The following is a 24,552-nucleotide window of genomic DNA, read 5'->3' on the forward strand; positions in this document are numbered from 1 at the left end:
TGGCAGATGTCGCGTGGGACGCACGAATAGGATGTTACCTATGTATCCATTTGAGTGATTGATTGATGAATTGAATAGTTTAGTTGTTGCTAATTGATTACATGGAAATTGAGAAATTAGAATTAAATTAATTTAGCAAAGCCTATTACTCACTAAACGATTACTTGAATGACGAGCGTGCATGGCAGTAGTTGTTCATGTACGGGATTTTCATTTAATATTAGACATAGACACCTATATAAATTGTAAATAAACTGGCTTTTAAAAAAATTAATTATTCAATTGAGTTTCTTGCCAGTTCTTCTAAATTGGATCCATACTGAACTGGACGGTAAGGAAAGAATTAAAAATTAATGTAAAAAATTTGACGTTCATAAGCGGCTTATATGTCCTATATGAATAAATGAGTTTTGAATTTGAATTTAAGTATAGGAAAAAACGGAGAATATTGGAAAAATATGAAGGAAGCCTTCACCCAAAGAAGTACATATCAACAAATAGCATCATTGAAATTGTATTGTAAAAATATACAACATGTATTTAAAAAAAAATACGAGCTGAGTTTCTTGTCAGTTCTTCTCATCTCGAAATCATTCCGAACTGACGGTAGATGGAACATATCATAAGTCTGTAATAGACCTACATGAATAAAGATATTTTGAATTTTGAATTCACACAGCGACATCTATTTCCAAGATAAGCAGATCTTGTGTTATAGGTACTAGACCACTGATAGATCTACATAGAAGCATTTTTTTATTGTAAATTCATACATAGAACACACATTTAAGTACCAATACAAACTATTATACGCACAGAATAACACATAGGTTATAATTTAAAAAGATATTAGATAAATTGGGCGAAATATAATGATAAATGTCGAGTAAGTGTGATGCAGACGAAGTCGCGCGGGTGAGCTAGTATTAAAGACTGTTCCCCGCGGTTTAACCTGCATGAAATTTATAGTCTGTTATTCAGATGTATAAGCTATATTATTGTAAAGTTTCATCAAATTCCGTTACGTCCAATCACAATTTTACAATTTTATTATATACTTGCTAAGTTCGTCTTTCGTCATTGTCGTCGTTCGTCATCAGTGATACCCAAAGTGGTCTATATCGACCCCCAGGGGTCTATGACAAACTGCAAGGGGTCTACGACCGCGGGTATCATGTTGTTTTTACTTTATGTTTATAACACTAAACTTTACTACAGTTAGAAATTTACGAAAAATCAATGCCAGGTACATGTCATGTAAGTAAGATGTAGACCAGAGGTTCCCAAACTTAGACAGGGGGTCTACCCAATACCGAAAAATATGTCAAGGGTGTACGACACAAAAAAGTTTGGTAACATCTGGTCTACATCTTACTTACATAACATGTATTATGTTTCGCCCAATTTACATACTATCTTTTTTAACTACAGCCTATGTGTTATTCTGATGTATAAGCAATATTAAAACATCTATACATCCATACTCACAAACGTTCAAGTTTATAATATTAACTAGCTACTCGCTCCGGCTTCGCCCGGGAGTACATGAATTATACATATAAACCTTCCTCTTGAATCACTCTATCTAATAAAAAAAGTAGTAGCGTAGTTTCAAAGATTTAAGCATACATAGAGACATACAGCGACAGCGACTTTGTTTTATACTATGTACTTTATGTCAGAGAAATACGAGAAAACAAATTGCGAGCAATATAAACAACCTATTTATAGAACCAGTTAACAAATTACAATACATTGCAATGAAATTTTCTCTTTTTAAAATAATATATTCTCTGTTCATTTGATTTTATTTTTATATAGTCAACAATTGTGTTTTTATGAAATCAAACTAAAAAATCTTAATTAGTCTGATATGTCAAACTCACTGATCTGTAATAGTTAATAATTATTTGGCAATTCTTTTGTGGATTCCCGCGATACAGGTTCGCCTGGTGCGGGCTCTAATGTATAATAAATTTTGTAATTGTAATTCATCATCATCATCATCGCAGCCCGGAAGACGTCCACTGCTGGACATAGGCCTCCCCCAAAGATCTCCACGACGATCGGTCCTGCGCTGCTCGCATCCAATGCCTTCCCGCTATCTTGACCAGATCGTCGGTCCACCTTGCTGGAGGCCTTCCCACGCTGCGTCTTCCGGTCCGTGGTCGCCACTCGAGGACTTTACTGCCCCAACGGCCATCTGTCCTACGAGCTATGTGCCCTGCCCATTGCCACTTCAAAGTCGCAATTCTTCGGGCTATGTCGGTCACTCTGGTTCTTCTACGGATCTCCTCATTTCTGATTCGATCACGCAGAATAACTCCGAGCATAGCCCTCTCCATTGCCCTCTCCTCTCCATTGCCCTCTCAATTGTAATTGCACACGCTTTATGATTGCAATTTTGACATACACAGTACGCACGAGGAAATGGACATTAAACGTGAATTATACAATAGAAAGTCCGGCTCATTTACGAAATGTACAATGTATTAACTAACCGCGTGCCGAGAGTGTCCGGCTGAAATTAATGCTCGAATCACACACGTGCAGTGTCCGCGAAACGGAAAAAATGCACCCGGACGACGGAGGCCGACGGCGCGGTGGGTGATGTAGAAATCGTAAAATATATTGCACATTTCGCTGCACATTGTATTTTATTAACATTTAATTATGTCGATTGGCCGCCTCCGCACTGAATAGGACTACCGGCCGCCCGATTGTATAACTCTGTCGCTATCGATATTCAAACTAAAAATGTCTATTCTAAAATTGTTATAATAATAATAATCTCAGGACAATTCACACAGCGCCATCTAGACTCAAGTTAAGCTAGATAAAGCTTGTGCCTTGGATGTCTAACGGTTTAGCACACTGCCGTATCTTCGATAGTCGTGGGTTCGATTCCTCGCACGGTGCAAACATTTGTATTTCTGAGTATGATTGTTTGTATCGGTCTGGGAGTTTTCTATGTAAACTAATCAGTGTTCGTAATCTGAACAGACCAGCCCCACAAGCAGCACCCGGTCACGAGTATAATAATAATAATCTCAGGACAATTCACACAGCGCCATCTAGACCCAAGTTAAGCTAGCTAAAGCTTGGGTTATGGGTACTAGATACAAATATATGATACAACTACATAGATTTTTTTTTTGTTTGTAAATACATACATATTATACATAGAAAACACCCAGACCGATACAAACAATGATACCCATGAGTACAAATGTTTGTGTCGTGCGAGTAATCGAACCGGCGACCGTCGGACGTAAAACGGTGTGCCAGACCGCTAGACCACCGAGGTCGTCAAGGTGTTATTCTTCAGTAAACTTAATATAACAGCCTTGGATGTCTAACGGTTTAGCACACTGCCGTACCTTCGATAGTCGTGGGTTCGATTACTCGTGCAGTGCAAACATTTGTATTCATGAGTATGATTGTTTGTATCGGTCTGTGTGTTTTCTATGTATAATATGTATGTATTTACGAAAAAAAATCTATGTATTTGTATCAGTTATCTAGTACCCATAACACACGCTTTAGCTAGCTTAACTTGGATCTAGATGGCGCTATGTGAATTGTCCTGAGATTAATATTATCATACTCGTGACCTGCTTGTGGGGACTGGTCTGTTCGGGTTACGAATACTGATTAGGCTGCTTTTGACAAAATTGCCATAGCATATGCTATTGGTCACTGTACTCCCAAATTTGAATTTAAAAATGAATCTTCATTACTGTAAGCATATACAACCATATTTGAAAAGAATACGAGCTGAGTTTCATGTCAGTTCTTCTCAGCTCGAGAAAAAGAAAAAAAAAAAGAAAAAGCTAGACTACCGAAGTCATGTATGAGTATGACGTCACGGATGAGCCAGCCGAATGCCTGTTTCCCACCATCGTAGTATAAAAAAACTCACCATCTCGTCGTAGAGGGTCTGCGTGTCTGCGGCTGCGTCGTAGGCGGCGTCGTATGTGAACATCTTGTCTTCACCCTTGGGGTTGTACACCTGCACGGTGCCGCGCTCCGGCCACATCTTCACCACCTGTCATCACCCACAACAAACACACATTACAACATACCCGTATAGGGGGAAAGCGGAATGTTTAGTAATGTGGACTAATGATCTTTTTGCTACCAATGTGCCATGTTAGGTTGACCTCCACGCGGTTCCCCTTGGAAACCATCGTGATATTTTTTTTTAATTTTATTTCGGCACATAACAGTCATACAACAAAAATACCAAAGTTGCTCTTATATCTCTTACTCTTACTCTCAACCTGTTACTATTATACTAATTTTAAATATTTTATGCTGTACGAGGACACTATTCCACGCGGACGAAGTCGTGGGAACAGCTAGTCAATATATAAAATGCACAGATAACATAATATTACATATGTATATACTAAACGTTACATAAAACTTAAAACTGTATACAGCATAATATAGAGAATATATTAATATGTTAAGAAACATATAGAAAAAAATATCAGAATATCTCTGATAATTTAGACAATTGCTGTATTATAATTTTAATATCATAGTACACTAGCTGCTACACGCGACTTTGTCCACGTGGGATTAAAGTAAATAAAAATTCTAAAATAAAACTAGCCCAGTTGCAAATAGCTAATGTCATAAGGAGTCACTCATTATGACATTACCTATTTAGGCTATCTGTGAGTGAAAGTTCCGTCGAAATCGGAACAGCTGTTACAGAGATCAGTTAATTTTTTTTAAGTAAGTATCATATGCATTTAGTGAGAAGCTGTTAATTTGAAATTACAAACGAACTCTTCAGTTATATTTATTTATATAGATATGTGTATAAATTTGTAATAGCAATACTTATATATATAAAATATTGAATTCAAGATAAGTTTGTTGTATTTTATACCAAACACGCAAAGTACTAAAAATGATTATCTCTTGTTACAATGATCATAAACATCATAGTATTCTATGAACTGGAAAATCACTGTAATTATACTATAAAATTAGTAATAAATATATAACATGGAATAGTTCATTTTATAGGTATTGTAAAATATATAATCTTGACCCTGGGAAATACAGACGTATCAACAACATCTAGAATATTTATTATACAGTGTAAGTTTTGTGTAATTTGTATAAAATGAAACAAATATATCTGTAATCTTAATACTGAATATATATGTTTTTTTTTTTATAACACAGGGGCAAACGAGCATGCGGCTCACCTGATGGTAAGTGATTACCGCCGCCCATGAGCACCCGCAATACCAGGGGAATTGCAAGTACGTTGTCGGCCTTTTAAAAAGGAATAAGCTCTTTTCTTGAAGGTTTCAATATCGTATCGGTTCGGAAATACCATTGCTGGAAGGTGATTCCACAATGTGGTTGTGCGGGGCAAAAAGTTTCTAGAAAACCGTACTGTAAGTCAAAGGTGACTGACTGACATAGTGATCTATCAACGCACATCCCAAACCACTGAACGGATCGGGCTGAAATTTGGCATGCAGGTAGATGTTATGACGTAAACATCCGCTAAGACAGGATTTTGATTAATTGTCTCCCCAAGGGGATAAAATAGGGGATGAAAGTTATAGATTAGTAATATTATAAACGCGAAAGTTAGTGAATATGGATGTATGTTTGTTAGTCTTTCACGCAAAACCTACTGAGCGTATTTTTATCCAACTTTACAGTAATATTTCTTATATATCAGAATAACACATCATTACATAGTATAAAACAAAGTCGCTGTCGCTGTCTGTCCGTCCCTATGTATGCTTAAATCTTTAAAATTACGCAACGGATTTTAAATAGAGTGATTCTAGAGGAAGGTTTATATGTATAATACATGTATACCCGGGCGAAGCTAGGGCGAGTAGCTAGTAGGCTATAATTTTAAAAGATATTATGTAAATTAGGCGAAATATAAAGATAAATGTCATGCAAGTGGGATGCAGACGAAGTTACGCGGATCAGCTAGTAAAACAATAAAAAAAATGTAGGAAAGTACCAATGAAAATGAATAGCACAATCAAAAACACACCGAATGGGACTTAAATTGGACGTCATATATATTACATTGGTGCAGCAAAACCTTGGCAGAGATCTACTTTCTTTTAATCATAAAACTGGAACAAAAGATTTATTTCTGACAATCATTACATTGGTTAGTACATCTATTCATCCGTCAGCATATGCCGAAAGTGTAGGCGGATGCATGACGTACAAGCATGCATATAGAACATGTTCTATTTTTACTCAATTAGTATCAGAAAAGATCTAGGAATGATATTATGTCAACTACACGTTACATGAAAGAGACATTTACCATGTCTCGTTTATAGAATACTAGCTACTCGCCCCGGTTTTGCACGGGTGTACATGCTATATATGTATATATAAACCTACCTCTTGATTCACTCTATCTATTAAAAAACTACTGAACGGATTTTGATGAAACTTTACAATAATATAAGTCAGTTTTTTACAGTAAGTATACTATACATCAGAGGGTATATTTTTTATTAAAATTTAACTCTGGTCAAACCGCAAGGCCAATATTAATAAACATCCATACTCACAAACTTTCGCGTTTATAACATTACTATGTACTCGCCCCGGCTTCGCACAGATGTACATGTTACATATATATATAAACCTTCCTCTTGAATCACTTTATCAATTAAAAAAAACAGCTTCAAAATCCGTTGCGTAGTTTTAAAGATTTAAGCATACATAGGGACAGACAGCAACAGCGACTTTATTATATATATATACTATGTAATGTTTGATAGTGAGTAAAATTCTATAGTTATATTAAAAGAAACACAGCGAAATCTTCTAGGATGTTCTTAGTTTTGTATTAAAACATTTATAGTATAGAAAAAGTGGGTGAAAGAATCAAATCCGCGTTTAAAGTAAGACTGTAAAACTGTACGTAATCTATTTATACTTACTCGTATTATCGTAACCGCACTCCAGTTTCCCTCTGTTAGATCACAGGAAGTGCAAATTATAATAATAGAATAGCAAAACCATAATAATTTTATGATAATTTCTTATTGGGTTGGTAAATATTTAAGAATATGGGACACAGTGGGACACAGTCACCTAGATACATCAAAATAATAATTGCATTAAATAATGCCTAGTAAGACAAATTCAATATTGTGTACTAAGCACTGCTGTGTCTAAACTGTGTCACCCCACCTTACATTTTCCTATTGTTATTTAGTATATAAGATCAATATTTCTATGTACATATTGTCAGTTTATTATCATCTGTAATATACATCGTCTCGACCAACAACATCGTATCACTCACTCGCAACAAAGAACTAGCTGTTTCTGCGGTTTTATCCGCATGGAATTTATAACCTATGTGTTAGTCTTATATATAAGCTATATTACTGTAAAGTTTCATTAAAATCATAGTTTCTGTATGAAACAGTAACAAACATCCATCCATTCATACTCACAAACTTTCGCATTTAAGGAAGAGGGATTGTGAAGAGTATAGTCAATAATGAGGATTAATAACCCCAATGCCAGCAATGTACCATGTCAGGTTGACCTCCACGCGGTTCCCTCTGGAAACCATCGTGAATTTACCACGATGGGCTAATTGACCTGCCCTCCTGCTCATCTTATCATCTTCCTCTGATGCCCCGCCAGCGTAAACCGTTAGCGGAGGCGGGTGAAAATTCCTTTATCATCCATAAAAAAAACTTAGTTAGATAGGTCATACACCAAAACTCTGTTAAATATTAAACAATTTATATATCTTATACTAATATACATTAATTACTCATAATTATTTTGAATTCATATTAATAAATTAGTGCCCGGTCGCCGCGCGTATTATTTGATGAGTCTTTTAAGATGAGATCAACTGATATCGATAGATGTTATTACTGAATGAGGTCAAGCGTACCGCTAACCGCCACCTTACATTATCTGTAACTACAATTAAAGCTGTTTATATTATAGATGAGAATTATCAAAAGATCTGTCCATATGAAGCGAGCAGTTGTATGTTCAGGCATCTTGTTCATCATTATCAATAAAGAGTATCTATATTCTATCTATCTATATATCTATCTATGTTCTTGGGACTGGGGTCGGTGCAGCCAACGATGGTGGTAATTCAAAACATCTGTTAAATCATATTTACTGAGCAAAGCCTAACTCACTAAACGATTACTTGAATGACGAGCGTGCATGGCAATAGTTGTTCACGCACGGGATTTTCATTTAATGTTACACATAGACACCTATATAAATATGCATTGCAAATAAACTGGCTTTAAAAAAAAAGTAATTCAATTGAATTTCTTGCCAGTTCTTCTAAATTCGATCTATATTATTTAACTGGATGGTAGGGAATAAAATATAATATTAAAAATTTGACGTTCATAAGCGGCTCAAATGTCCTACATGAATAAATGATTTTTTAATTTCGAATAAAAAACGCAATGGAAGAATAACAGTAAAAAATATATGTCATAACAAACTACATGTATTGTAGACGAAGGCAAGAGGAATAACGAAACCATGTTAGGAAGAAAATATACATATAAAAATATATAAATCTAAAGAGTCCTGTATTCAATGATTAAAATTTTTTATTGATGTTATGCTAATTTTAATATCCATAGGTGCCTATAGATATTAAAATTAGTATAAAACAAACAGCACGTATTACCTTTATTTCTATCAAATCAGTGCGGTGAGTGACTGACATAGTGATCTATCAACGCACAGCCCAAACCACTGGATGGATAGGGCTGAAATTTGGCATGCAGGTAGATCTTATGACGTGGGCAATCGCTAAGAAAGGATTTTGTTTAATTCTACCCCAAGGGGATAAAATAGGGGATGAAAGTTTGTATGAAACTTTGTCAATTTTAAACCGATCGGGCTGAGACTTTGCATGCATAAAGCTACTATACCGTAGGCATCCCCTAAGAAAGGATTTTGATAAATTCCACCCATAAGGGGGTAATTTAACGCGAGCGAAGCCGCGGGCAAAAACTAGTTTATTTATAAGCGTTATCATGACCAAATTATAAAGATACTGATTAAATAATCAGGCCAATGTAATGCAGATTTACATTAGTTTTATCCTCGTTATGCGTTTCGAAATACTGAACTATTCTACCATAATCTTCTGTTGGGTATTGTGTACGAGTTCTATTATTTCTGTTATTGCTCTTTTTAATTAATTTAAATTAATTGCGGTGTCCTCGCTGATGTAGCTATTTAGCATACTGTCTCAGTTTCCGTTGATTAGTCATATTCTTGAATACAAATATTTGTTGTACTAGGATCGAATCAAATTCAAAATATCTTTATCCATGTAGGTCTATTACAGATTCTTATGATATGTCAAATCTACCATCAGTTCGGAATGATTCCGAGATGAGAACTGATAAGAAACTCAGCTCGTATTCTTTTCAAATTAATATTATATATGTTTACAATAATACTGATTAATTTTTTAATTCAAACTTGGGAGAATAGAAAACTAGAAGAAAGTGAAGCGATGTATTACTCTACTGTACCGTTCAGATCCTGTATCATGCATCTAAAAATAAGTATTTTATGTCCCATCATTCAAGATCCGCGTAATTTAGGCTTAGATGACACTGAATAAAGAACAGAGTTACGTACTTTTCTACTCTGTGGCACTAAGTATATGCCCAACTTATTCATTTAAAAAAGCAATGACATTGGATTTGGGATATTCTATATAGGTATATAATAAAAAAAGTAATTCAATTGAGTTTCTTGCCAGTTCTTCTCAATTGGATCTATATACTGAACTGGACGGTAGGGTAGACGTTCATAAGCGGCTAAAATGTCCTACATGAATAAATGATTTTTAATTTGAATATTTCAAGTAAGAATTTTAAGATCGAAAAGGCTGCTACATATTCAAATATATTATTATGGATAAATATGGAATAGTGCCTCGTCCCGCCCCTCGGAGAATTGTTTGTAATGAAGAATAGAATAGAGCTCAATGAGATCAGTCCACGCTTGTGTAGGCCCGGGCCAGACCCATCGGAAAGTGGCCAATTTAAACCAACTTGGCGGACTGGCTTCCAGAAAAAGGCAAGGACCCAAGAAGATGACAATAAAGGCCTTAAATTCCAAGCGATGCACCATGCAACATTCACGCGCTCCTTCTGGAAGTCATCATGGATAATTTCTAGTGATGAATTGGCCTGACTTTATCGTCATCCTATCATCTTCCACAGGTGCCTTACTAGAATATTCCATTAGCGTCCGACTACGCTAATTACTAATTCCATATCTAATCATTAAATATTTATAGATAAACTAGCAGACCCGGCCACGCGTTGCTGTGTCTAAGGTTCTTGAATAAAATAAAATTGAGATGTAAGCTATCCTATCTTTCAAGTTGGATTAAATTGCACAAAATGTGCAAATCAAATTTGCAATTGGTTCAGTAGTTTAGGAGTCCATCACGGTCAAACAACGTGACACGTAATTTATATAATATATATCTATAATATCTATCGTGATCGAATCAGAAATGAGGAGATCCGCAGAAGAACCAGAGTGACCGACATAGCCCGAAGAATTGCGACTCTGAAGTGGCAATGAGCAGGGCACATATCTCGTAGGACAGATGGCCGTTGGGGCAGTAAAGTCTTCGAGTGGCGACCACGGACCGGAAGACGCAGCGTGGGAAGGCCTCCAGCAAGGTGGACCGACGATCTGGTCAAGATCGCTGGAAGGCATTGGATGCGAGCAGCGCAGGACCGATCGTCGTGGAGATCTTTGCGGGAGGCCTATGTCTAGCAGTGGACGTCTTCCGGGCTGCGATGATGATGATGATGATGATATCTATAATATGTATATATAATATTTGACCCTAATAAAGTGCTGGTTGGTAGTTTGTATTCACACGTTTCGACTTGTAAAATGTGAACTTACAAGAACTATTTAAAAGAGTATGTTATGACCATTCAAAAGTGCTTAAATTAAGTTTATTTGGATAAAAGATTTTCTATTCTATAAAGATTTTAGAATGGACGTCAATAAAGCCGCAGACATATGGACAGATCGTGCAACTACTGATAAATTTGATGATTGTTGTACTCCTGCCACCCTACCGCCCTGGAGCCCCAGAGCCTGTGTTAGTGCCACCATTCTCCAGATGTTACCGCGGATAGAGCAGACAATTCACACCTGTAAAGGTCCGTCAAACTTTTTGTCGGGCACGATAGACTTTGTATTCGAAGACAGCCGCTCGAACCATTTCATCTCCGCTCGCCTCTTTGACACCTATATTTGGGATCTATTAAATGTTACTAACATTTTTATAGTAAATAAGCGGCAATTTATATTGTTAACATTTTGTTAATAGTTTCTTGTAGAATTATATTGTTTTCAATAGTAAATTAACGCTTGCAAGTAACACAGTAGATACATTTCATCAAATCAATATTTTAAAAATTAAAAAATTCACACAATGTTCAACGTTGTCTCGTATATAATACATACTTATAAATATATAATTATAGTATTACAAATGGTAAAGCATCGGGCGCTAGACTGTAGACCTGTATGTACACATACTCTCTTATTAATAAAAAGTAAAACCTACATATCTAATTAGGTATTTTTGAATTAATAATATAAGAATTTCGAACGATTGGCAGACTGATAAAAATTATGACTGATCAAAAGTGCTTATATTAAGTTTATTTGAATAAAGAATATTTCTATTTCAATGCTTTGGAAGAAAGAGGCAAAAGAGTATAACTATTCTGCCTTAAAATATACCGTCGCAGTGAGTCGAGATAAATAGTTTTGTGAAAAGAAACAATCTCAAAGTCATTTCTCTCGATATATTGTGGATATTAAATACCTACAATACATACAAAGGTGCGGCAGTATTATTCTTTGTGTAAAACTTTATTTACAATTAGCTGTTCTTGCGGCTTGGTCCGCGTGGAATTTAACTTTATTTTTCTAAAATAAAAGTAGCCTAAGTTACTCCTTATTACATCAGCTACCTGCCAATAAAAGTCCCGTCAAAAGTCGGTCGAGTCGGTCCAGCCATTTCAGAGATTAGCCGGTGCAAACAGACAAAAATTGTAAAAAATGTCATTTTGGTGTATGTACCGTATTTATATTCATATGCATGTAGTAAAAAACGGTTATTTCAATATTACAAACAGCCACTCCAATTTTATTTGTATGTATAGATTGAGTTAATATGATAACGTGTGAGCAAGTAGGTAAATGAGTACTAAGACTCGATGCAACAGAAGGCTGCACGCCAGATGATCTACACCAAATATGGACAAATCTCATATGGCCATTATTATTACTCGGTACATTACTCACATCAACTACATCAGTATGGCACGCACAACATTCATTGCGTGCCTGTTGATTTATTTTAAGAATACCTAAGTACATGCATATACATATACACATATAAGTAGTGTATATATCGACCAGTATTATGAACAGTAGGTCAATAGTTTTTCGGATTACTCTAATGCTGTTGGCCGCAGCTGGCCTTTACAGCTTCACCGGATGATAGCGGGCGAGTGCAGATGGCACTCCAAACCGCGGAAGGACTTATGGAGCGGCTAAAGGCCAACTCCTGCTTGACGGGTACGATTTTAGTCTGAGAGCACCGCTAGGGGTTCGAACCTCGGCTCAGGCCGTGGTAATTTCGATCCCCGTTTGAATTGGATAGGGATCGATCGGAGGGGACCGGTTCAATTGTGTCGAATCGCCATTTGATATAAATTGCTAGCCATTGTACCTATTTCAGTATATTAAGTATGCGTAGTAGTTGATCTATTATTGTATTAATTTACTGGTAAAGGCTATAAGAATGAGAGTGAGTGGACTCACTGCCCCCACTGAGTTATAGACCGTTTTGTCTCCTTCATTACTTTTAAATTTTATTGTTGTATGGACAACAATTGTATTAGTTTTTGTTTGAGACAAATAAAGATGACTGTTATTATTATTGTTTATCTTTTCTCTTTCTTTCCCTTCCTTTAAAAATTTTAAAAGAAGCTAATACTCATGTATACAGGTCTTAGCCAAGTGTGGGAGAGGTTGTGCTGTGTGATGATATTGTTGAGGTTAAGAGTTTTCGGGTTATGCGACAGGTATTTAGTATTATGGCTTTTTGTAGGAGATATGTTTTGGAAGGGTGAATATTTAATGTTTGCAGACTATTTTAAAATGTTTTGGGTACAATACCCATAGAAGAAAGTATTTTTTTTTTGTTTTTTTATTAATTTACTTCTCGGCTTTCGCCGTTAGTTTTGGTATGTACGGGCGTAAGTCGTTATTATTATTATTATATGATCAACAAAAACAAGTATTTAATATACTCAACATGCTTATTTATTTATTTATTAGGAAACCAACAGCTTACAATCTAATACATTAAATCAACAGTATTGCTTATTTATTGTTAAAAACATTTACTTTACTAGGATCATTGCAAATAGTTAAGCCATGCAGAAATTTGAACAGACAATGTAAGTGGGTTGGAACACACCTACAATCTTACTTACTATTCCTAAAGTAGGAATTATGTCAGTTGATTATTGTGCACATTGGCGATTTACTTTCATTTTATTAAGTTAAGAAGAAAAAGATATTTATTCAGTGCTTTCAAAACAATATAAAAAACCAAACAAAAAAAAGATTAAATAAAAAGTAAAGTAAAACTAATACCGTATTATTATTATATATATTATATATTTTATTAATATATATATTATACTTTATGGAGCAGATATCAATTATTGTATCACATTAAATTACCCATACAGAAACATATTAATACATTTAAATTCTGTATGGATATGTATCTGTAATGTCACATGTCATATTAATTAAATGTAGTAAATATATTACAAAAGTAAAGGGCAGTAGTGTGGTTTGACAACATCAATTCCAACCACAGACTAGCACTTCTATAAGTTTATTTATAGCAATTAATATACTGCAAATAATAATTTACTGGTCCTAAATAAAAACTAATATTTTAAAGAAACCTTTTTTTTGTAGACAATTTTAATAAATTCACAAGGATTTACAGTGACCATTTTTGATCCTATTGTTCATATTATAATATGGTATTATTATTAATGAAGAATTTAATGAAACTATACTTCATCATTAGATCCAATTAATATGTGGGCAGTCTATGTAAATATTGAAACAAAGAGTTACTGTTCTTATTATATTAATTATATTCCAATGGTTTCTATATAAAACTTGCTGTGACAAATTTTCTTTTTACCTACTTTCAATATTTATTTATTACCTACTGATTTATAAAACAAAATTGTGAGATCACAGATTTATATGCCTATTATTTACATCTTATGTAACATCCTGATATGGCCTAATTCGATTTTTTTTATTTTAGGCATGTCTGTTAGGGATGATATACCTACATTTCAAATATTAAAAAGATATTTAACTGCATTGGTTTAAAAAAATACCCTCCATATATAAACTAACAGAATTGACACTATCTTCTGTCTAGCATTATTGTAAACTAGAGTAACTCAGTATACTAGTTCTGTACTTACTATCTAGTGATAGGTACTAAGAAATTTGTGCATATATATATATTTAGCAATATGGATTGTTTTAAGAGTCAGACTGAATTTACGTATGGGCGTCGAATTTCAAGGAATATGATAACCCACGCACGTGAATCACACCTTCAGACCATTGTACGACGATGTACTCGAAATTAATTAATTACTAATGTGCGATGTCGAGTTAGCAATCGTATTATCACTACGGCCCCGGTGACGTTGCTCTGATTAATATCGTAATCAAAATTAATGCCACATATTAATTATCAGCAGTTTTCTTATTGGAAGAAGCCGACGCACCAGGTCTGCGCAGTCCTAGCACCCGATACAAAGTACAGCGAGACGACCAACTCACCTCATCATAGCCCTCTTTTTTCTCTCTTTCGGAGAGTGGCCGACACCGAACCACTACCTTCACACACTCGTTTAAGGCCGTCCGTGGCCGCGCTGACTTCTCCATCTTCCACTACCCCTCGACGACACCAAGTAAATTTACAAACACAAAGTCACCGATATCGATCCATCCGGGGTGTATAACACGGCATCACCTGTTCGAATCGATCCCACAAAATAATATATATTGATTTCCAGAACACAACGTTCACTAAAATTCCACAAATGATCACTATAAATATTGTCGCACACGATTAAATATTTTTATCTTCAAGAAAATAAATAAAATCGTAATATTTAGTTAATGAAGATTCGTAGCGACCACTATATATGAACGTTTGATTACAACTACTTCTTAATTTGTAAAATTGACATGACATGTTTACTTGACAACGAAATTAAGTTGCCATATAAAAAATGTAAATTTCTGAACATGAGTTTGTTCAAACTATAAAACAATATTAAAATACATAATAGTGAAAATGGTTAGATTATTAAGTAGGTTCGCTATATAATATATTTATTTAATAATATACATATTTTGCAGCAAAAAATATTATTTCCCTGGTGTCGTCCTACTCTGTATTATTTTCTCTGTGTACCATATTTGTCTATTCTTTAAAGAATTATGTTAAAAAAACATACGTATTTGTTTACAAAACATTTTTTTAAATAAATTCATATTTATGATATTTAATTATTATACAACTTAAACGATGTCTACAAATCTATCTATTAATCTAAAAAGAGTTAGCAAAGTTTACAATGAAGGTGTAAGTTTAATTAAAATTGCAAATTTAATATTACATTGTGATAAAAAAACTATCAATGTTATTTATTTAATTTATATTGAATTAGGAAACTATAGCCGGCGTGGTTGTGGTTGAGAGCACCGGTGACTTGCGACATGAAGGTCTGACACTAGCCATGGAAGGGTTCGTAAATCTGCAGCTTAGTACCAAGAATGTAGGCATATTTGAAGCTTTCTCCAATAGTATCAAGGTAAGGATGCATATGGATTCTTGAGAATAGCACGAGATCAAATAAAAAGTGGATGAAAATGAAAAACTATAAATGGAATCTGTAATCCATTACAGAGATACTTGTGGACAGAGATGAATGGAAGTTGTAGACATAATATGATTATGCCAATTGCAAATAATTTGGTATAAGGAAGGTAGATGATTATGATAATAGTAGGGTATGTGCAGGGTAAACACTGAAACCAATGGGTGCAGTAATAAATCACATCCACTGACGTGAACCCTATGCCCTATTGTTGACAGTGTATCTTATCCAGCTACACACAGCTCTCTCCTAAAAACTTCTAGATGAGAACAGTCTAAACTGACTTCCTACTTATATTATTATCTACCAATGGTGTCCCAGCAGTGATTATTATTATCCTTCACATCATCATCTATTATAAGAATATTTTTAAAACCATAATAGCTAAAAGGCCTGCAAACATTTCATATTTGGCCTGTGCTATATGCCCACTGTGCCCACAAATTTATCTTTTTTTTTATGATATCCTTACTCATGATGTAATCTACATCCATACTAAATTTTATTAATAACTGTTCACCTATTTAGTCATGAAAGTGTAACAAATAAGCAGATGGAAAAACTTTCACATTAATAATACTAGTATGCATGTATACATTACCTTGTTAGTTTATTGAAGTTGGGACCTAGATTCTGTATTAATTATTATTATTCTATTCCAGCCAATAAATTTAATAAACACATCAATGGAACTAGTGCCACCAGGCAAGATACCAGTGGGTATTACAGAGATACCATTTGAGGTGCCTCTTCGAGCCCGTCAGGCGGTCTCCCCGGGGTATCCAGGCCTGTTGGAGACATATCATGGAGTGTTTGTGAATGTTATGTATGTACTCAAATGCAACATGAAGAGATCATTTTTAAATAAACCTGTAAATGCTAGCTGCCAGTTCTTTGTACAACATAAACAAGTAAGTGAAATGTTTGTGTAGTATTTTTGTTTTTCTAAATATATAGATGAAACTTTGTCAATTTTAAACCAATCATACTGAGACTTTGCATACATAAAGCTACTATGACGTAGGCATCCCCTAAGAATGGATTTTGATAAATTCTACCCCTAAGGGGATAAATTAATGCCAGTGAAGCCGCGGGCAAAAGCTAGTGTTAAGATAAATGGTGACCCCAGGCAATGTAAGATATAGATATAGATATCACATATACTTAACTAACATGGAAATAATTAATTTAATACAACATAAATGACATGGAAACTAAATGTATACTATTCATGTAAGTCTATTACAGACTCGTTATCATCATCATCATCATCATCCTAACATCATCATGGTCATCTTATCATTATCATCATTATCCTATCATCATCATCGTCATCATCATGGACACATCTTATTGTTTTAGCAAGAGCCAGCGCCATTGAAGCCAGTTCGTTGTGAGATAACACCATCTACAATACGAGCGTCCAGCACCAGCAGTGGAGGCCGCGCGACGATGCCACAGTTTCAGATCTATGCAGAAATTGATACCACAGTTTGTCCATTGGACAAGCCATTGACTGGGAAGGTAAAGCTAATTTAATGAAAATACAAAAGTTTATATATTTTTCTTTAGGAGGGATATAAAGATTATCAAGAATTAAAGAGCATGATGGAAGATCACGGAAAGTGGCAACAGCTCCACCGACAAGAGCGTAGCTCTTAAATTATAAATGAATGAATGAAAGATTATCTGATGATTTGTAAAGATAATGTAATAATTTGTAAAGCTATTTGAATATTTGTTACACTTATACTATTTTACCATGCTTAAATTGAACTATTTCCTTTTGTCAAAGTTATAATAGCATATCCTGGAGGTCACTCTATTCTGTCCAATATGAATTTAAAAATGAATCTGTATTTTTGTAAACATGTACAAGCTCATTTGAAAAGAATACGAGCTGAGTTTCTTGTCAGTTTTTCTCCGCTCAAAAGCACTCGAACTGACGGCAGATTTGATATATCATGAGAGCCTATAATAGATCTACATGAATAAAGATATTTTGATTTTGTTACATGATGATTTTTATACATATGCAACATGTTTCTAGTAATAAAATGACGACCTCGGTGGTCTAGCGGTCTAGCACACCGCTTTACGTCTGATGGTCGCGGGTTCGATTCCTCGCACGGCACAAACATTTGTATTCATGAGTATGATTTTTTGTATCGGTCTGGGTATTTTCTATGTATAATATGTATGTATTTACGAAAAAAAAATTATCTATGTATTTGTATCAGTTGTCTAGTACCCGTAACACAAGCTTTAGCTAGCTTAACTTGGATCTAGATGGCGCTGTGAGAATTGTCCTGAGATAAAAAAAAAATGAATAAACAAACATTTGAAATTCTAGGAAAATTATCAGTACAATGTATAATACTTTTTTTTTATAGACTTTGTGCTGACAATCATCAGCTTGTGCCAAGACATAGGCCTCTTCCAAAAGACTCCAGGCTCCTCTGTCCAACGTCTTCCTTCTCCATGTTGGTTCCGCCACTACCCTTATATCATCCTCCCACCTCTTTCTCTGTCGCCCTCATTGTCTTTTTTGTTCTCTACTAGCATAATATTTAGCTATTTTTAAATTTTATTTTAATACTAACTAAATACATTCAACGCCATCTAGTGGACACAGCTGTATTCTAAATTGAGATAGAGACTAACATAATGTTTTTAAATAGTAAATAGTCTAAATGTCTGCTTATTGATGACAGATTCGGGTAGACGAATGTTCTGTGCCCATCAAGTCTATAGAGCTGCAACTGGTGCGCGTAGAGACATGCGGCTGTGCTGAAGGATACTCTAGAGACGGTAGGCTCACTCATCTACCATCTACCATGTTACATAAAATAACTGTTTTGATAATCAACTGGTTCTGAATCTCAACATTTTTGTTCTTTTTCTCAGTTGAAGCATAATACGAAAATATGTAATTACTAGCTGTGACCGCGTTTTCACCTGCGTTAAAACTAAATAAAATATGTTTCTATTAGCTTATATTACTGTAAAATTTCATCAAAATCCGTTGAATGTAAAATACGTTGTGTTTTGCGTGAAAGAGTAACAAACATCCATACATACAAACTTTTGCGTTTATAATATTATTAAGATTAAGGTATTGCTTCTACTAGTTATTTCCCGTTACTTCCTCCGCGTGTAATGTAACTATCTTATATTGTTTTAAATAGTTAATTTCTGACAGAATATTCATCCTAAGTTACTCCGTAAAACATTAGCAATCTGCCTGCATGTCAAAGTACCGTCAAAAAGGGTCCGGCCGTTACAGAGATTGTTAACAGACTTTTTTTTTAATTAAGGTATTGATGTAAGTACCTTATATTTTCATATGCATTTCGTTAAGAGCTGATAATTTCAAATTACAGACACAGACGCTTCAAAGTTATTTATTTGTATAGATATAGGGAAGTCAAATACTATTATTTATACAACGATGGTGACAAATAAGCAGACAGCCTATCTGATCGTAAACAGTTACCGTAGCCTATGGACGCCTGAAACACCAGGGTATCACATGCTTGTTGACGTTTAGGAAACCTTATTATACCTTTCTTGAAAAAGTTGTTGTCTCTAGAGAAAACCTCGACAGGCACACTACAATTGTTGTATATGTAATGTAATATTTTCACAGCAACAGAAATTCAGAACATCCAGATAGGCGACGGGGACGTGCGGCGCGGCCGCGACGTGCCGCTGTATATGGTGCTGCCGCGACTGTTCACCTGCCCCACCACCACTACTGTCAACTTCAAAATCGGTATATATCTGCTAACATTCAATGCAAGAGTAGACTGTTAGGGTGCGTCTATAAGCTATGTTACACCAAATTCAGTAATTTTAGCATATGATGATAATGATATAGTGTACCCGTGTGTTCTAACGGTTTGCGTCGTGTCAATCGTCATCGTGACAAATTCGCCGACATGGTATATTTTAGTTTTTAGAGGATGATAATGGAATGGTGCCTGCGCTAACGGTTTACGCTGGCGGGGCACCAGTGGAGGATGATAAGATGAGCATGAGGTCAGGTCAGTTAGCCCATCATGACAAATTCATCAGAAATTTATCACGATGGTTTCCAGGGGGAACCGCGTGGAGGTTAACCTGACATGGTACATAGCTAGTAATGGGTTATGAGTCCACATTACTAACAATCCTCTTTTCCCCCTTTCTAGTAAAAATACTAAGTGTTTATATTAGTTGCCTAGTACTCATAACCAAACACTACTTAGCTTACGACTAAATGACGCTATATGTATAGTCCTTGCTATATTTTTACCCGCCATGTTTTGAGCAGTATCTACCTAAAGGACTTCAAACAAACTTTTGTATTATATTTATTTTTTCTCCTATATACTTTAATAGTTTTTTTTCATTCCAGAATTTGAATTAAATATTGCTGTGATATTCGAAGATGACTACTTGGTGACAGAAAATTTTCCAATTCTCTTATTACGAAGCAGATAAAAAATATAAATGTTTTAAGTAGGATATAAATTTAATATAAAACATGTAATGATTGCTATTTAAATATATAAAATTATGCGTGATACAATGTTTTTCCAATACAAATTGTATATAATTAATAAGTTAAGTATTATAAATTGTTTACAAAATATTAGACTTTTTTTTCATCTTTACTATTACCCCTATAGGTGTGGGTTACTATTCTGTCTAATAATAATCCATACCATGTTCTCTTAATATCTCATTTGCCTCTACGCAGCCATGGATCACAATGTGCATTAAGGCATTGTCAAAATTGGCTGTCTAATCTGCGTCTCTGCATAGGCTTACAATTTAGTAACTAAATCTCAAAAGTTATATACCAATGTATTTGAAATCTAAAAGGTCATTAATATCTGCTCGTTTTTAGGATGAGTTTGTTTTCCGAAAGAGCTGGAAAGGTAAATCAAAAATATATGACTGTTCAATAGTGCTTATAAGTTCATTTGAATAAACCTTATTACTGATCAGCTGAATCCGAATTGTGCGTAAACGAGATAAAAGACAACAGTAGTAGAGTAAGTATCAAAGATATTTAAAATAAATTACAGAGTAACTCTGTTAATCTGTATTCAGACATTCAAATGTTGACATTGACACTTGACATTTACTCAAATATAATGTTCTTATGTTTCTGTTGATAAACAAAACTAAAATAAATTATAATTATAGTAATAATTATTCATCGTCTCAGTTGTGATTAAAATGTATTTCACCAGTTCATAAGTATTTATTAATTGCTTCAAAATTATTGTGCGCGATGTACCATTTTCAAAATCACCCATATTTTCAAGATCATGCATACCACAATAACCAAGCTCAACATTGCCCAAGTTTCCAGGAAGATAAACCTCAAAATTGTTCATCTTCCATACACAATAATGTATATACAGTTTTGGAGAATGTACCTACTTCGCAAGATTGTGACAATAAAATGAAAACTCTGGAAATGACTAAAGAGAAACCAAATAAACTGAGCCCCAAGAAATCGGCAGTGGATACTTCTAATTTTACTGTAGAAGAACGGTTAGTTGCGGCCGTTTGGGTACATGAGAGGAAACGTTCGAAAACTACCTTGGGACATGTACGTTTTATGTTAAAAAATATTTGACCTGTGTTGCTTGTAGTACTGATTTTTTGTACGAATTGAATTTTTAAAATTTATAAATGAAAATCTAGTTGTTTCTTTAACATCCGAGACTAAATAATGTGTTGTAAGACACATTATTTAGTCACTGTCTGGACATAAAGTATAATTGAGTTGACAACATCTATAATCTCCTTGTTACAAAAGATATTTTTGTTTTATCACTCTGTTGTTTACTTTTTGTTCAATATTTTTACAAAATATTTTGCTATATGTGTAGATAAAAAAGGAGTTCCGTCAGAGGTTTGGCCGTGAACCACCAGCAAAGAACACACTGCTGGCATGGGAACGCAAGCTGTTTTCATTGGGTAGTGTGCATGATGCACCCAGACCTGGCCGCCCTATAAATCGGTATGTAATTAATTCATCAGTGCATATGTTATTAGGTGTGATGTAAGAAGTTGATAACATAAGATGGGGGCATCTTCCTGTCTTGCTCCATCAGCCATCATTTATTTATATACTCTTTATTGTACAAGATAAACCACATGAATCAAAATCAACAGAGTAATAGGGTACAAAGGTGGCCTTATCACTTATACAAGCTCTTCCATACAACCTTTGGGTAGAGGAGAAAAGACAAAAGGTGGTAGGTGGTGCTAGAATAGAATGGTAAAAAAATCATAATATTAATACTGGCAATACCATTACAAATCATTATTACAACTATGTAATACTATGTATTACAGATAGACAGTGACAGCAACTTTGTTTTATACTAATAAAATCTGTCCCCATGTATGCTTAAATCTTTAAAATTACGCAACGGATTTTGAAGCAGTATTTTTATAGCTATTCATTCAAGATGAAGGTTTATATGTATAATACACATGTACAACCGGGCGAAGACGGGGCGAGTAGCTAGTTAATAATAATGAACAACATAACATATTACATACAACTGAATCTGTACTGAAACAACTCAAAGTATATACAGTGGAGAAATGAAATTCAGTTTTAAGAGAAAATCTGTTGAAAAGAATTCATTCCCTTAGACAAATATACAGCCAATATAATATTTCATTATAATATTTTCAGTCGAATTAAAGTTGAGGAGGTGGCAGCGTCAATACGATCGGCGCCGTCGCTGTCGCTGCGGGAGCGCGCAGTGGCGCTGAGACTGTCTCGTACCACACTGCACACCATCCTTCACAAGGACTTACAGCATCTCCCCAGGAGTAAAGAGGATCCAGTCAAATCTAAGGGCACAGGTATGCATATTTAATCTATGCATTTCAAGATTATAGAAATTGTTATATATATAGATGTGGGTACTATTTTTATACTTTGTTTATTAATAAAGTGTATAGGTATATAGATAGGTTCAATATGTTACTACCCGCCAGAAACTAAACTACCATCCTGATCATCTGGATGTATGGCAGTCCTCCACAGTGTGGTTTTCTAGAAACTTTTTGCCACGCACATCCACATTGTGGAATCACCCTCCAGCAATGGTATTTCCGAACCGATTCAATATTGAAACCTTCAATAAAAAAGCTTATTCCTTTTTAAATGGCCAACAACGTCCCTGCAATTACCCTGGTGTTGCGGTTGCTCATGGGCGGCGGTAATCACTTACCATCAGGTGAGCCGCATGCCCGTTTGTCTTATAAAAAAAAGCATGTTGCTTGTATCAATTTATGTCAAGAACATGGATTTTCGTCTTGTCCATGTTTCATGTCTGTATTATGTGAAATTGAATTTTGACCTTTGCAAATCAAAATCTACATCCAGAAAATATATTGTTTACGAACAACTATGGCAGAGCTAGCTCGAGTTATCTATTAATAGATACAGGACGTGCTCTGTGTCCGGAAACTAGCGATAGCGGGCTGGCAACCGAACAGTGCGTTCCGAGAGATTGCTATCCCCTATACAACTTCATTCAATAACCGGTCAACATACAGTTAACACCAGTCTGGAAGGATTTTTCACACATTTTGTACGTTTACAGGAAAACAAATAAAAAAGAGAAGACCAAGAGCAGAAAACATGAAAAAGCAAACTGCTACGGTGCAGTATGAAAACGCGCCATTTTTACAATCGGCTGTGATCTGTGGAGCGCCATCAACGCACCTGCTCACCGCCCACGGATTCTCATAAATATTAGGAATTTAGTAGAGATGAAACGGATAGCATTTAGCCGGATATCGGATATTCGGCCAACTATGTGACCTAATAGCCGAATATCCGGCCGCTGGATATCCGGCGGAACTTAGCAAACTAATTAATTCATTTTCTTTCTATTACAGTTTACTATTGTGTGATGAAAAGATTAAAACTAATTTTATTACAGAATAAAAATTAATATTTAATACTAAATAAAAAATAATTACTTATATTTTTTTTATCCAGATTATATTTTTAATTCGCCGGGTCTATTCGGCTGAATAGTAGTTATCCGGCCGAATACGGAATAGTTACCGGATATCCGATTCATCTCTAGAATTTAGTTGTAAATTTATTAAGGTTAAAGATTTAATTTAAGACTTTATTTATTAAGGTTGATCAATGTACATATATATAAAAGTATGTCCTACTATTTAGAATAAATTTAATTTATGAAGTGAATTCCTTTTTGAATACGAATTTTATTATTTAACTACGCAATATTGTATCCCGGTAGTTTAGCATATCGCCTTATTACCAATGGTCGCAGGTTGGACGCATACATTTGCATTAATGAATATGATTATTTGTATTGGTAGAAAGCACTCCTTTTTAATTTTTGTTTACTACCATGATTTATACCCTCAAGGTCGAGTTCTGACCCTTCTGTTCTGTTCTGAA

The 24,552-nt window shown here is 34.8% G+C and overlaps 3 protein-coding genes across 3 annotated transcripts in view; 2 read left to right on the plus strand and 1 right to left on the minus strand.

Annotated features, from left to right (window-relative positions):
* Nucleotides 1-15,354, minus strand: part of LOC131845194 (kinesin-like protein Klp68D) — a 65,973-nt gene extending 50,619 nt beyond the window's left edge. Inside the window, exons 1-3 of the mRNA XM_059194235.1 lie at nucleotides 14,983-15,354; nucleotides 11,224-11,319; nucleotides 3,923-4,048 (exon numbers count right to left, since the gene is read on the minus strand). Coding sequence (XP_059050218.1) covers nucleotides 3,923-4,048; nucleotides 11,224-11,319; nucleotides 14,983-15,087 — 327 coding nt within the window. The 5' untranslated portion in view covers nucleotides 15,088-15,354. The remainder of the gene's footprint in view (nucleotides 1-3,922; nucleotides 4,049-11,223; nucleotides 11,320-14,982) is intronic.
* Nucleotides 15,355-15,642: 288 nt separating this feature from the next.
* LOC131845195 (vacuolar protein sorting-associated protein 26C) lies at nucleotides 15,643-20,687 on the plus strand. The gene is made up of 7 exons (XM_059194236.1): nucleotides 15,643-15,793; nucleotides 15,879-16,022; nucleotides 16,751-16,999; nucleotides 17,451-17,612; nucleotides 18,803-18,899; nucleotides 19,738-19,863; nucleotides 20,488-20,687. The coding sequence occupies exons 1-7, from the start codon at nucleotides 15,737-15,739 to the stop codon at nucleotides 20,571-20,573; spliced, it is 921 nt and encodes a 306-aa protein (XP_059050219.1). The 5' UTR covers nucleotides 15,643-15,736; the 3' UTR covers nucleotides 20,574-20,687.
* Nucleotides 20,688-21,228: 541 nt separating this feature from the next.
* LOC131845203 (uncharacterized) lies at nucleotides 21,229-24,009 on the plus strand. The gene is made up of 4 exons (XM_059194243.1): nucleotides 21,229-21,696; nucleotides 21,980-22,110; nucleotides 22,798-22,970; nucleotides 23,717-24,009. The coding sequence occupies exons 1-4, from the start codon at nucleotides 21,373-21,375 to the stop codon at nucleotides 23,863-23,865; spliced, it is 777 nt and encodes a 258-aa protein (XP_059050226.1). The 5' UTR covers nucleotides 21,229-21,372; the 3' UTR covers nucleotides 23,866-24,009.
* Nucleotides 24,010-24,552: the final 543 nt, after the last annotated feature.

The sequence above is a fragment of the Achroia grisella genome, unplaced genomic scaffold (genome assembly GCF_030625045.1).
Source record: "Achroia grisella isolate CSIRO2021 unplaced genomic scaffold, CSIRO_AGI_Agris_v1 utg460, whole genome shotgun sequence".
NCBI classification, from domain to species: domain Eukaryota; kingdom Metazoa; phylum Arthropoda; class Insecta; order Lepidoptera; family Pyralidae; genus Achroia; species Achroia grisella.